At 39.5% G+C, this 15,146-nt stretch overlaps 1 protein-coding gene across 5 annotated transcripts in view; it reads right to left on the reverse strand.

Annotated features, from left to right (window-relative positions):
• The window catches only part of MCTP1 (multiple C2 and transmembrane domain containing 1), a 543,194-nt gene that overhangs the window by 314,077 nt on the left and 213,971 nt on the right, over positions 1-15,146 (reverse strand). For all 5 annotated transcript variants that reach the window (XM_050943873.1, XM_050943875.1, XM_050943872.1 and 2 more), the window contains exon 3: positions 1,490-1,632. In XM_050943873.1, the coding sequence (XP_050799830.1) occupies positions 1,490-1,632 (143 nt within the window). The remainder of the gene's footprint in view (positions 1-1,489; positions 1,633-15,146) is intronic.

Below are 15,146 nucleotides of genomic sequence, written 5' to 3' on the forward strand. Positions count from 1 at the left end.
TTGACACACAACTGGCCAAAACAAGCAGTAGTTTATATAAATGTTTCCCACTTATATTGTTTCCCTCTCTTTCTCCCTGTAAACCTGATTGCTCATTCAAGTCTCTAAATAAGAGTGGTAATGGAGCATCAATGAATTACAATTAATTTCAACAGTGCTTGATACTGATGCACTTCTTTATTAGAGTAAAACACAGCACATTACTGAAGGAATCTGCCAGTGCAGAGCCAAATTCAAAGAAGGTTTGAGTGGTCCTTGTCTCTCAAATGTTCAGTTACTTTCACCGTTATCAATTTCCAACTCTTTAAGTGGGGAACAAAACACAAGCTATGGTACACTGTCCTCAATTCAGAATGATGAGATTAAACATCATGTTGTTTCAAATCAATTATAGATGTCTAAATATTGCTATTTTTTAATAAAATCTCTGTGAGATCTTAAGTATTACTGATCTAGGTTTGTGCTGGTGCAGGTACAATACTGCAGATTTTATAAATGATTTTCCTCCTGCCCAGAGGTGATGGAGTTTGTGCTTGACTTTTTATCCAGCATCTTACATAAACTTAAGGACCCTATTGCCAGGAAGACATTGTAAGCTCTTTTGCACAGGGACTTTTTGCTCTGTGTTTGTACTGCACCTAGCACAACAGAGTCCTGGTCCATCCCTGGGGCTCTTTGACACGATCTCAATACAAATACAAATATGGTACCTCAGATCCCAGTTTCCCTTCAACTTTGGATTCCCTTCAACTTTTTTTTTTTTAAATAACCACTCTATTTGTAATGATTGAATGGTTCAAGGTATATTGCAATCCTGCAAGGCGCTGAGCACACTCACACCCAAGGAAAACAATATAAAGCAATGCAAAACATACGTAAAAAAAAGACACCTTATTTATTTATGAATATCAAAAACAATGGAAGCTGAGAACTCTGCACCTGGCAGGATCAGGCTCAAAATACCCTTCAGCAAGGAACAGTTTTTTAATATGCCAGAAATGTTTTTTATGTAAAAATTATCCTACCTATAGTGGTATTCCCATAAATATAAATTAAAAACATTATCTATAAAAACTCATTTAATTTTTGTCCCCTTTTCTTTACTAATAATAGACTATTAAAATTGAAGAGTTTTGTAAGCCCTATTTACATTTTTTATTTCTTAATTTTGTATTTCACTCAACTTGAATAAGAAAGATAGACGTCTTCTTTTTAATCAGTTTCACTTTCTGCACTAGCACACTATTGTCTAAAATGACATGAAAAAGATGCATTTAAGTTTTAAAAATTGGTTTACTTGATTTGATAAAAATACAATGAATACCATTGTTTTGCTAAAAAAAACAATAATACTTTAGTGCATAAAAGTTACCTGACCATGTATCTTTATGAAATGTAGAATTACATGATAATTTTTTCAGAGATAAAGAACAGTATCTTGAATTGTTTAGTAAAACTTCTACAGAAGTAAAATAAATGAATGGCTCACCTTTATATACAACGGTTCCCTAGTGTGATCAATAAGAATGCAAGCTTTTTCCTCCCACACAGGATTGAGGTTCTTGTGTATAGTTTTACTTCTAAACACTTCTTTTCCTCCAATTTTAAACTTGACATATGGATCACTGGTCCCTGTTAGAGAGAGAGAGACATTGATGCAATTTAATTATATAACTTCTGTGTACGTTAGAAATTTAATTCACCCTAAAATGAATTAAATATAATTTCACTGACAATATGAACTTTGGAGAGAAGAAAATAGAGTTGATAGAGGGAAAAATAACTTTGTTTTGTTACTTTAGGATTTTATTTTATACATCAGTAAGCTATGTTATTAGAACAATGGGAAAATATGAAGGGTGAAATCCTGGTCCCATTGAAGTCACTAGCAGAACTCCAACTGATTTTATTGTGCCCAGAATTTTACCTTTAATTTGGGAAGCTTTTCTTCCACTATCATGAATAAGCAAATTCCCCCATCCCACTCTCAACACCACATCCCCTCATCCACATGGGTTTAGTTTCTAAACTCACTCCCTTCCTGCAGTTATCCCCACTGCCCATCTAAGAGAGGCTCCAATCCTTGTTAACTGTAATTAAATCATTCTGGCAAAGCTCTCGTGCAGTTTCTTCCAAAGTTGTACTCAATACACTGTCAAAGAGAGACTTCAATGCCTACACTAAGAAAGCATTAGGAATGGCAATTTTCAAATTCTTTTAAATCATAAATACAGTTTAGTGTATGACCTACATTTCTGTTTAGTTGCAATTGTGCTGTTCTAAGTTCCTGGTTTGATGGTGCCCTGACAAAATCAAACTGGTAAAGTGCAGAAAGACCACAGTTCTTTCCCTGTACTTTTTAAATATAAAATTTAATTTTACAATTTTGTAAAAATCTTGGAAACATTGAAATTGGGTAAACACTCCCAAGATGCCAATCAATTTTAACCTACTTTTGTAAAACTGAATTTAAATTTCATAAAAGGTGCTGAATTGACTGCAATTTTGCTGATTCTCCATCAGTTAACTGTCTGCAACAAAACTTTTGTTTAGCTCTATTTCATCCAAGACAGTTTTAAAATAAATGCAATACCTTCAATGACACCACAATTAGAAGAGATCGGGGTGGCTCCAGGCCTCAGCACGCCAAGCGTGTGCTTGAGGCGGCAAGCCGCGGGGGGCGCTCTGCTGGCGCCGCGAGGGCGGCAGGCAGGCTGCCCTCAGCGGCTTGCCTGCGGAGGGTCTGCTGGTCCCAGGGCTTCGGAGGACCAGCGGACCCCCCGCAGGCAAGCTGTGGAAGGCAGCCTGCCTGCCGTGCTTAGGGCAGCAAAATTCCTAGAGCTGCCCCTGGCAGAGATGCGAGAAGAAACCGCTAACACAGAATGTAGAACTTTTCCAAATTTTCTAATTTATATTTTTGTATAAATAAGAACTGCAAAAAGTTTATAATCATATCCACAAAAATTTAATAAATGAATTTTGTGAAACTACTTTATACCGCTGTTTGCAGTATTTTATCTAGCCACTAGATGGCACTGGTATTTACCTAAAAACTATACACTCCATTCAAAACCACAGCGGTGGTTCTACTTCAATTAGTTTAAGTCTAGTTCATTTATTATAATAGGATCTTAGTTCTACTGGCAACACAATGTATGGTTCAATGATAAGAAATAGTGAGTCAACCAATTCCTTCACTCTTCTACTGATGATGAAGCTCCTCAGGGTAAAGATCACGTCTTTTTGCATTTGTTCTGTAAAGCATCTAGAAAATTTTGAGTGTATGTAATAAAATAAACAATAGTAATAATAGCTAAAACAGTTTGGCCTCATGCCCAAACATAAAGTTTCCCCCACCCCTTCACTATTAAGCGTACCAGCTGTTTGCTTAGCTGTTGCCTTTCATGCTGCATTTCACGATACATCTACACTAGCGACTGTACAGGTGTCCACACATCCATCTAAACTCCAGACACTTGTGTCTGAAGGTGAGTAAGCGAGCACCCGTGAGGGGCATGGGTAAGTATATGTCTTTGGCTGTGGCACAGCTTTCTGCCTGTGCCGGTTTGCAGTGTGGACAGGGCAAAGGGGTGTGCACCAGATCATGCATTTCAATAGTCCTCCACCCCCGAGTCCTACAGTGCAATGTACCCATTTTTGCCTGACCCTTACCCAGTCTATAAGGGTCCCTGTCCCTCCCCCCACTCCTTCCATTTTCATTGGTAGTAGTGAGTTGATCACCTCAGAATACCTTTCCACTACACTTTTTACAGATCAATGCAGGTGAACATGCATCCTGCTCAGACAGCAGATGCCTGGTCTACCGACCACACCATGTGCTGATCAATGTACAGTCAGAGTACACCATCAGCCACCTGGGGTAGCAGGAATATTCACCTCTACCTGGAAATATCACAAAGGCTGGAGTAGGTGGGCAGCTCAGCAGATTCTGGCCCAGTGCCAGGAACCCGAGGCTCCTTTACAGAAGGGCAAATGTCTCCAATAGTCACTTTGGAGGAATCATCATAGATGCCCCCTTTTACAATGAGCTGGACTTGGTGCGGTCAAGGGCTCCCAATACAGAGCCTGAAGTGGCTCATAACTGCCTCCTCAACCCTGCTGGCCTCACTGTCCAACAGGATGCTGATGAAGGCCAGAGAGAGGAAGCAGCAAGGAGCACAGAGGATGCCCTGGAAGACGAGGAGCACATGATTTGGCACTGCTAGCTGAGGGAGCTGACAAAGGAACCCCGTGTATGAACCAGAGGAGGAACCACAAGCTACAGCAGGTAAGTTATAATGGACCCACACCAATATCTTCTCTTGTTCAGATGCTACTCTCCTGATTTTAAGCCCAAGCCCTGCTCTGTTTCAACCCTTATATGGTCCCCAAGCAAGACGAGGCTATAAATCAATGATTGTATTATTTCCCATGAATCACTGTTATGCATTTGCCAGAAGCTATAAAACAGGTTGTTTGATAATAATCACTGTGCCCCTGTGTCTGTGCATTTCTCGGCCAATTCACAGGCAGCAAAGGTGTGGGGGCCACGCTGAGCACAGAAAAGGAGGGGCTAAAAATGTGTAGTTGGTTGTCAAAAGTTAGTAACAGCCATCTTTGTTCCTTGGAGGATTACACAGTTTCATGCTTCTTCCTCCACCCATATCTTACCATCCCTTTACAAACATATTGAGCCATGCCAAACAAGCTGGGAAAAACGGGGGTAGGACAAGGACCCAGTGTGGCGGTTGGACAAATACAGTGCGGTGTCATTTCACTATAGAAAGGTGAGATAGTTGTGGTGTTGATCTGAAACTTTGGGGAACAAAATAAAGTTGTGGCGTGTCTCTTTCCCTGTCCATTTCACCACTGTTAGGCGGGCACAGGGGCAGGATTTTCTAGTGAAGCTGAGGGGGAATAGTGGTCTTCATGGTTTGCTTTGCTTGTGCCATGGAAACTCCATATGCTAGCCGAGAATATAGTCAATTTCCAGACAAACTGCATCCCAGTCCTGTAAGCAGATGTAGCCAATTAGTTCATTTTATCATCCATTTATCATTGTATTATGTGATGTTATGGTCAACTCATATGCTATTTCATATATAATCCATGTATGCTAAATAGATTTAAATTGTAGGATTATTGAAATATAGGATTGATAAATATTTAGGAATGATGAGTGTGAATTAGGTATTAGTAAAGCATGGCTGAAACGAAAGGTTGACAAGCAGAGACATGTAAGGTTTTAGCTTAGCCAGGCTAGGCCATAGGCTTAAGAATGCTTGACATGAGTGAATGACCAAGGAATAACCCTAGGCCAGCAAGGTCACAAGTTTACTGCATAAGATGTGCCAGTAGGTGAGGTTATGGAAAAGTGGATTGCAATAGACTGCAATGTATTTTCCAAGATCACAAGACACCTGATTGTAACATCTTTGAATATCTGTTTGATGCTGTGGGTAGATGGTATGCATAAATGACAATGAGAATAAGAGAAACTATGAACAACCTATGAAAAACAGGGCACTTCAGTATTCATGGGATGCAAAAGTACAGATAAGGAAAAGAAGGTTGACATCTTCATGCATATGGATAAAACCTTAAGTGTATTCAGAATTACAATATAAAAGAGAGTTGGTCCCCTGATTTGCTATAAGTGGGAAGACCCAACAGGAAATAACCCTCTACTGATGATAGTTTATTGAGAGGTCCACCAGATCCTAGAATACCATTGAGGATTTAAGTGTGACTACAGTTATAATTACCAGTATTGCATAGGTTTTTGTAGGATTTCTAGATTCATGAGTAATTGTAACTTTATTTATTGCTTTAATGGAATTTGTAGTACAGATAAGACTTTGCACTTTGACTGTGTCTGTGATCATTACCTTTGGTCTTCGTGTGTTCTTAGAGCCTCCAAATTTGAGAAAAGCACCAGAGGCAATTCCACTGTATTGAGCCTGAAACTGTAGCAACCAGAGCCAAACCCATGGTGGTATAATAAAACATCACTAAATTCACTTTAAATTAAATTAAAGGCTACACATATTTCAGCAAATTTCTGGTATATCAGAAACACTAGCTGGGTCTTAAGGTTCAACTGCACTACAAATTTGCTTGGTTCACTTTCAGAGCTGACCAAACCCCTTCATTCAGCAAAATGTAGAGGGGTGACCATTAGCAGAAACATCTCTCTGGCATAGATGGCTGGACCTCCTCTACAGGACTGGAAAGTCACTTCTCTTTTCCATTATAGTACCCTGAAAACAGCTTTGTTCTCCAAATGTTCAACTTTTAAAGAAGAAATTGCAAACTGGTAACATAGCCTTCTGGAAGTAACTGCATCTCCCACCCCCTACTTCACCTTTCTGAGAAAATATAAACAATATTTTTTAAAAATAATTGTACATATATCTCACCATTATTAGCTTCTGCTCCTCCTCCTTTGTTTGAAAACCAAAGGCAGGCTAACTGTTGCATTCCTGGAATGCTGAAAAATATCAATATAGTGGCCTCCCACAACAAAGTAATGTAATATCGGGGGGATTTCTCGACTTCATCAAAAGGAAAAAATTATAATGCTATCCTCATTTTTTGAATTGGCAGGACTTTTGGTTCCTGAGAGGGAAACCATTCCACTGAGGATGGGGATGGAGCAGTAGAAGTACACCAGACAGACAGAAGATCTTGCAGGAGCTGCTTATTGGCATGGACAGGAGGAAACAGGGTATGAGTTCCTAGGGTATGAGAAAATCAGGCTTTTCAGCAGGAAAAAACATTGATGAAGTGGCTCTTGTCTCGGCATGGCATAGAGAACAGAAGATGCCCTAATGGAGAGGCTCATAGAACTGGCGGCTGAATGAATTTGGGGTCTGCCTGCTATCCTAGCTACTATGCCTCTCCAGGAACTGGCAACACCTCCTTCTTCTCACCCTTCTCCAGCTGTCACCCAGGATGCTGTGGTGGCAGAGGACCCAATTCCATCAATAATCCAGAAGAGCCTGCAAACCTCTCACCAGAGATCCCCTGAGCGTCAAGGAGGGGAATTATTAGCTCACTGGAGTCCCTGAAGTTCACCAAGTGCCTGCCCCCTAAATCCCACATAGGAATCATCCTGGCTGATCAAGACAATTTTCTTTTCTTATCAGAGAGAGGGGAAAGGCAAGGGCAAGGAGATGGGTTCAGAGACACTGGCATTTGGCCGTTTTTCATAGATTCAATCCCGTTGTGTTTTGATTTACTTCTCCTTTGACAAAAAGTTTCCACATTGTATATATTATTTTAACAAATGTCAGTTTCCTTGATTTGTGTATGGACCCTCACTCCTAAGTATGAAGAATATGAAGTGTTTTCAGGTGTGGGGGCCCCACAATTCACAGCACATGAACTGGAATAGTGTAACTATCTGGTAGCATCACACTGCAAACACTTTTCTGTTCATCCCACACCCATTAACCCCCCCCCCCCCCCCCGTCAACCCCATGGTCAAGAAATATCTGAAGTCCTAAGGATACATGAACGGGATGAGGAAAAGTACATTGTTATGTGCTTACAAAGCACTGATAGTTTTAAAAGCAGCAGAACTCAACACAGAAAATGGATAGATTAACATCTTTGTGGCTTAGTTTGCATGCAGAACAATGAAACACAGTTAAAGTAATAATACAGGTATCTGCCACTACCCATTGTTTAAACAGCTCATCCTTCCCACTTCCCTCCCACCCCAAAACCTTCACCAGTTTCAATCTTTGGGTCAGTGCTCCAGACTTCGAAGAGAAACTGCAGAGCTACAATTCATTTGCAAATTTAACACTGATAATTTGGGCTTGAATATGGACTGGGAGTGGCTGGCTCACTACAAAAGCAGTTTTCCCTCTCTTGGTATTGACACCTCCTCATCAATTATTCGGAGTGGACCACATCCACCCTGACTAAATTAGCCTGTCACCGGTTCTCCACTTGTAAGGTAACTCCCTTCTCTTCATATGTCAGTATATAATGCCTGCATCTGTAATTTTCACTCCGTGCATCTGAAGAAGTGGGTTTTTTACCCATGAAAGCTTATGCCCAAATAAATCTATTAGTCTTTAAGGTGCCACTGGACTCCTCGTTGTTTTTGTGGATACAGACTACCACGGCTACCCCTCTGATACTTGCTCCAGAAAAGCTGTTAAGTGTGCTTAGCACCACTGACAACGAATGGCGGGGGGAGTGAACCCCTCCATCACCCAAACCAAATGTTGAAAAGGTCATTAAGACAAATTGAGTGCTTCCAAAAACAGAGGTTTGTAAACAAGTGTGAACATTTAAGACAAAAGCACTGCACAGTGACCACATTACAACTCAGCAGCCACCCTCCACAGCACAAATGTAAGGTGTTAACTCAGTTAATGCATCCTATTATAATAGTCTGTAATGGACAAATAGTCAGAGGAACAAATGGCTAATGACAGGGGAACAAAACCCTGTTACGTAGCCCTACAAGTAAATGCCAATGTTCCCATCCGCATTTCCAGCAGGTGCACAGGGCATGAAGATGTCCTTTGGCACCAGCACCTTCTGCCTCCCTGCTGTTCCAAAATGTGTGCATATATGGCATCCCGGATTTCCCTTGTCCCTGGAAACCAGGACCACTGTGAATGTGGCTTGGATCCAGCTGTCTGTATAGAGTTTGTATACCAGACCTGTTCTGTGCCCACTCCAATTTACTCTTATAAATGTTATGTGATGCACAGCAAGTGATGGTGATGTGAATGGCATTTGCCACACTGGCATCCAGACCTGAATTCCCATTGTTCAGGGTCATTGATGTCAGCGTATGGTTTCATGCCAAGCTAGAAGCAGGTATGCAAGGTCCCCCAAAATAACCATTGGCATAGATATGCCATAAAGAACCACATAATTTCTGGGGAATAAAGTCTCTTCTTCTCTTAAAGTACAATCCTGATCTCCTCAACACCCTAGTTTCATGGACTTTTCCAGTGTTTCCTAATCATAAATATGTCTGTGTGGTACAAAAACCTTGCAAAATGAATGAATAGTAACATTTTTAGTTCACATACTCACTCACCCCTTTTGGTGGGCAAAGTATTGGGACACGGTGCCATCGATGCCCTTGCACAGTTCAAAAACCCCAACCTCAAATACATCTGTTATTTCTGGAACTTTTCTTATGGCAACCACATGTGGGCAGATTGCAGTGCTAACTGCCCTGTAAACCTGCACAACCACAATGCTAACAGTGGTCTGCAACTGATGGTTAGTGATCTGCTGGCGCCAGCTAACACAGGGAAATAGATACCCATTTCTGCACCAGTATGGCTTTCCTGAATTGAGTGTCCTGGTGATGGAGATATATGGTAAGATCATCACAGAGCTCCATGAAAGTCTGTTTCATCATTTGGAAGTTCTGAAGCCACTTCTGGTCATCCCAGATTTCCAAAATGATGTGACTCCATCACATGGTGCCTGATCTCGTATATCAGAAGCAACAATCCACCCGGGGCATACTGTGGCAATACTGGCATTTACCACATCTGTTCGATGAGACCAGAAAGGACTGTCATTCATTCACATGGTCAATTGTCTTTGGCATGTCAGAAAGTTTACCCAGGTTCCATTCTGCATCTTGACAATTATCTACTCCACTGCATAAACATTTGTCCCTCAATAAGGAGCGGGAGAAGAACCAGATCAACATCCAGTTACTCCATGTCTCCCATCCAGTTTGGCAGGAGGCAGAAGTGAGCAGGAAATGCCATTAACAAATGTGTGAAGGCGGGAGATAGTACCAAACACCACACAGCAAAGCAGCTCCTAGAGCGTCTCCTGTGATGCACAGAACTCTGGATACAGCCCTTGAAATGGTAGCGCTAACGTTACATAACAACAGAGGCAGTGTGTACGTAGGTATATGTTTGTACACGCTATATGCGCCTCCAGCACAGCATCTCTGGACACTCGCCACAGATGTGGGGAACATGCATGTGCATGTACACGGTCAGTTAACTGAGTTTGCATGCTAGTGCAGACACAGCCTGACACTTTAGTAAGAAGTTTGTGAGGCATTTAGGGATCCTTCCGAATGAAGGTATTATATGAAAGATAGTTTGTTGTGGAGAAGACACATTTGGATTTTGGAGGAAGTTGGAAAATCCAAACATCGTATAGATAGTTTTTGTGGGGGGCGCAACTGTGGGGGGGGAAGGGGTTGGAATTCCCTCCAAAAATTAAGCTGAAATTTAATATTAGTTTAGGACAAATATTAGTCCCACTTAAATTAATGACAAAACATCTTTTAACTTCGATAGGATCAAAATTTGGCCCTTTAAACTATAAATACAGGTGTGTAAGGGTTCTTTCAAAATCTGATTTAGAATCTTTAGATAAAAGCTCTGGATAAAAATGCTAAAGTATTGTTTTTTGCGTATTAATGAACCACATTCAATAAAAGACTGTACACAAAGGAAACACTAAATTTGGAAGCTCATTTATCTCACCTTATTAAAAGTGGACAAATTCAGTCAATACAAAATTATTTATTAAAACAAGATTCAAAAGCTATTATTTTAACTCTAGCTCCTCCTATTATCTTCACCTCGGCAAGTTTTGGCATACTCTTCTTTTTACTTGCACATACTTTCTGTCACCATCAAAACTCTCCCTCCGGCCCACACACTTCTCTGCTGTTGATTTTTAGACCATTTTACATTCATAAGCTCCTCCAAGCAGAAATCTTGTGTTTTATTTTTCTTGTAAAATAATTACAAAAATCACAACTATCAGAAAAGAAGGCCACTTAGGGTTGTGTCAAATGAATACCTCAGGTAAGAAAGACATCCATCATTTTTTATACTTTCATATATTCCTACTTTCTATAGGCATTTCACAGCCAAAAGGGGGAGACAGCACGGTTGGTCTGCCCAGGAATCCTAACCCTGTTTCTTCCCACTCAAGCTACAGGAGCTTTGTTCAACAATTAAATTTTTTTTTCCCTTTTATAAACATATAACAGAAATTGGAACCTGCCATTAGTTGAATCTCCAGCTTTTTGTTTTGCTTAAAAACTGCCAAGCACCAATGTGTCTTCAGACACTTCCCACAGCCTACACAACAATAGCAGCTAGTCCACACAATCCATCCCTACCCATTTCCCAGACTTTGTCCTTCCCAGAGATTCATCTACAGTCTTCACAGGGCACTAATTAGTCTAAATGATACAGGATTAGTTAGTATCCCAAAGATGAGCATGCCAATTACAAGTTCACATGGAGTCCACGCATGGTAATAGGAAGAGTAGTTCCTTTTGCTTAAAAATCAACAAGGAACACAACATTTAAAAAAAATGTTCCATGCTAGTTTTAAAAAGGTGAAAAATTGGACAAGTTGGTTATACCTCTCACAACTTCTTTTCTTTTAAAGAACACCCTGATGTGAAGAATGTCATTTGACTTAAACACCCAAATTTTACTATGGCCCTCCCTAATATAACTTAGGTTAATAAACTCACTTTTTAAGATGCTAAATCTTCTGGTGAAGAAGAAATGCAAAAGAAATACACAAAACATTTTCTATACTTCATCAGTTTATCTCCAAACAGCTACACAGAATTGGCATAGAATATGACTGTGATGTGTAACCCCCTACACACACACACACACACTAAATATCCATGATGGAATCTTTTTATGTATTAGTACCTTTAAGTAACCATTTTGCTGGTAGTTCACAATATACAGCTCTGAAACTATAATGGCCAGTGTGAGAGCAAGTAAAATTCACTGTGAAATTATTCAGATCAATCTGTGCATCTCGGAGCCTGTCAGTACAACTAACTAAACTCATTCTTGCTTATTACTTCTCAATGCCCATTAGTGCTGAGTATGCACAAGTATCATCAGAAGTAAGCAAACAGCTACATCACAAGCAAAAATGGCAATTTTGCATCCACACTTTTTTACACTTCCATGGTAGGCAGTACTCATAGTGGGGATTACATGAATCTGTGGTGTTCTATAGATAACAGGGATTAGTGCTGTTTAATGAGCCTAAAATTAAGGCTCAATAAAAACTGCAAACTATTAAGGAAGCAAGTAACAGCCAGGAAGGTTACAGAAACTTGCTTCATGTACTAGTAAGTCTTTGAAATCTGAATGCCTAAGGTGCAGTTATTTCATGCTTAGATTCTCACCTTCCTCACAAAGATTCTGTACCTTGCACTACATTAAAACCATGATGCAAAATAATTCAGTAAACATTGTTTGCATACACTCAACTGCCTTAGTTCATTTAAATACAAACCACAGAGGCGCACTCTTATTTTAGTGGGATCACAGGGCAGAGTAACAATGAGCAATTCTATTACAAACTTTCAAAGTGTGATCAAAGCTTTTATCGGAGCAGATAAACTAGTTTGGATAAAACAACCAAATCATAGTCCAGAATTTAAACCTGAACCTTTGACATATGTATGATTTTTGGTGTTTTTTCTTTTACTGTTTGCCTAATTCTGCACTTCCATGTTTCAGAACTAAAATAATATAAGTAAATCTATTTTTACTGGCTATTGATGGCCCATGGAATCAAAGAGTACTAGAAGACTTGTGAGAAAACTGGTTATAAGATTCAGATTAAGGGCCAAATCTGTGGATGCTCATATCACCCAAACCTCTGAACAGTTAAATGCATCTTCACTAGTTTTAATGGTCCACCTTACCAAAAAAAAAGAAAAAAAAATCAAGCTGAAATCACATTTGCTGAATAAATTAATCTCCAGATAACTATAATGGCCTATGCAAAGCACTCCGTGGAGATGATACGAGTTATCAAGAAACAGAGATACTAGAAAACCATAATGGAAAGTAATGAAGTATGTATGCTATGTATTCCCTATATTCATTATTCCCTTGCATACTGAAAACACCTGGTTTATCTTTTGCTCCAGATTAATCACTTAAGCAGTGAAATAGATTTCTGAGTACCTCAAAGAAATGATTAAGTTCACACTCTGATAGACCGAATGTTCACAATACATATGATGAAGCTCATTCCTAGCCATTTCGCTCTAGTAAAATTTGAATACTGCAATACATGAATGCCTAAAAATTAACCATTAAGCATACTATATTTATCACATAGCTATCTACTTAGTAGCCACAACTCAGATGCTTAATAAGGTTTGTGTTTACTTACCCTGGGGACAGAATTGGAAGAAAAGTGATGGTACATTGATCAAACAGATTATCTTGGTGTTTCTGCTAAAATTATCAGCAGTGAAATGGTTAATGTTGGCATTCAAATTGGCACAGTTCGGCTTCAGATTTAACACCCACTGTGACGTTTGTGGTGGTTCATTCCTTTCAGAACTATTATTTCAGGCTAAAAAGCAAAACACTGGGTCATATTTAGAAGGATTTCTTCACAATCACAGGATCTGACTCCATCTAACATAGGAAAGAGCACTCAGCACCTAACCCAACTTGAAAAATTGCAAATTAGCAGTGTTAGATGTTAGTCTCTCCTATTGAAGCTATGCCATTGTGTCTAAATCATTAAAAAGTCATTTGAGCAGGGACGTGAATGTGGGTCTCCTCTCCCACGTGTGCCCTAACCACCAGGCTAGAGAGTCATTTTCACTCACTCCCTCTAGCACAGTGACTATTCAATTATTTTAATCATAGTGGAACAGCTTTGACAGGAGAGGTTGAGCAAGACCCAACCTGGAATATCCTACAATCCAGTGGTCAAGGCACTCTCCTGCAACATGGGAGACTCAAATTCAAATCCATCTCTGCATCAGGGCACAGTGGGAACTGTGGTCCTGCACATGTCAGGTGGGTGCCCTATGAAGTGGCTATTCCCCTCATTTTGTGAATGGCTCCTTACTCCCAAAAACATATGTTCTGGATAAAATTATTCAGCAAATTCATATCAAATTTATTAATAGTTTCAAGTAAACCAAAACAACACTTTTGGGTGAATAAATTATTTGTTTTAAAAAACTCACCCAAATCAACTGGTAAGGTACAATAATCAAAACACAAACACCAACATGACTAGACAAAAATGTAAAGTATTTTACTTCACGTGCAGCACAGTCACAATTAGTACATGGCTTATTAGCTATGTCATAGCACAGAATAGATCCTCAATTGCTTAAAACTTCACTATTAAACATTTTTCCATGAAAATGTGCCTTTTTATTTAAATTCATTGTCAGTTATGTCTGTCTCCACTTTAGGCACATTCCACATTGTTAATTTTTTCTTACCACAGAAGAATTACTACATCCAAAAGAGACCTCCTAAATCTCGTGAGAACTCACCAGCATTGTTTAGAGACGTGAGCACAGGATTGCATGTCGGCAGGTTCAGAGACCTAATTCTGGCTCTGTCACTGACCCACTGTATGATCTCAGGCAAATCATTTCAACCCTGTACCTCAATTTCCCCATTTGTAAAATGAGAATAACACTATTTATCTACTTAACTCGCAAGGGTGTTGCGAGGATTAATTGATGACTAATGTCCTTGTATAAACCATAATATAATATTTCACATTTATACTTGAAATCTAAAGTTTTCTGGCCTGATTCTGATCTCACTTATGCCTATGTAATTCCACTGACTTCAACAGATTTATCAGAGTGAGCGGTGAATCAAGCTGTTAAAGATCATACAGCAGAGATATGTAACAAAACAAAAAAAATGGTTAAAAAATGAGTAAATCCTTTTCTTGCTTTCCCAACTCAGATACAGTAAAATAAATTTTGCTTATTTAAAAAAATAATCTTCTTTAGACTGAAGCAAAGCATGGGAAATTTCAGTCAACAGGAGAATCTTTTATAATGGTGTAAGATAATTTGTAGGGCTACCATGAAAAATATATGTCTTGTTTTCTAGTTGAAACCTTAGACTTTAATCATATAACATGATGCCTAAGATTTTAAAGCCTTCCCCCGAAACAAGCCCTCTCCCCGACTGTCGTTCCTGCTGTTCAAGTATATTACAAATCATTAGTATATCCACCACCATCTCCACCACCTATTATACAGTGCCCATAAATTTCCAGTGTATTTTGACAGGTTGTGGGAGGACGGGAGCAGCAGCTATACATTTAACACACCAATTTTTGCTTAAGGACTTGAT

This window comes from Gopherus flavomarginatus, chromosome 3 (assembly GCF_025201925.1).
Source record: "Gopherus flavomarginatus isolate rGopFla2 chromosome 3, rGopFla2.mat.asm, whole genome shotgun sequence".
Lineage (NCBI taxonomy): Eukaryota > Metazoa > Chordata > Testudines > Testudinidae > Gopherus > Gopherus flavomarginatus.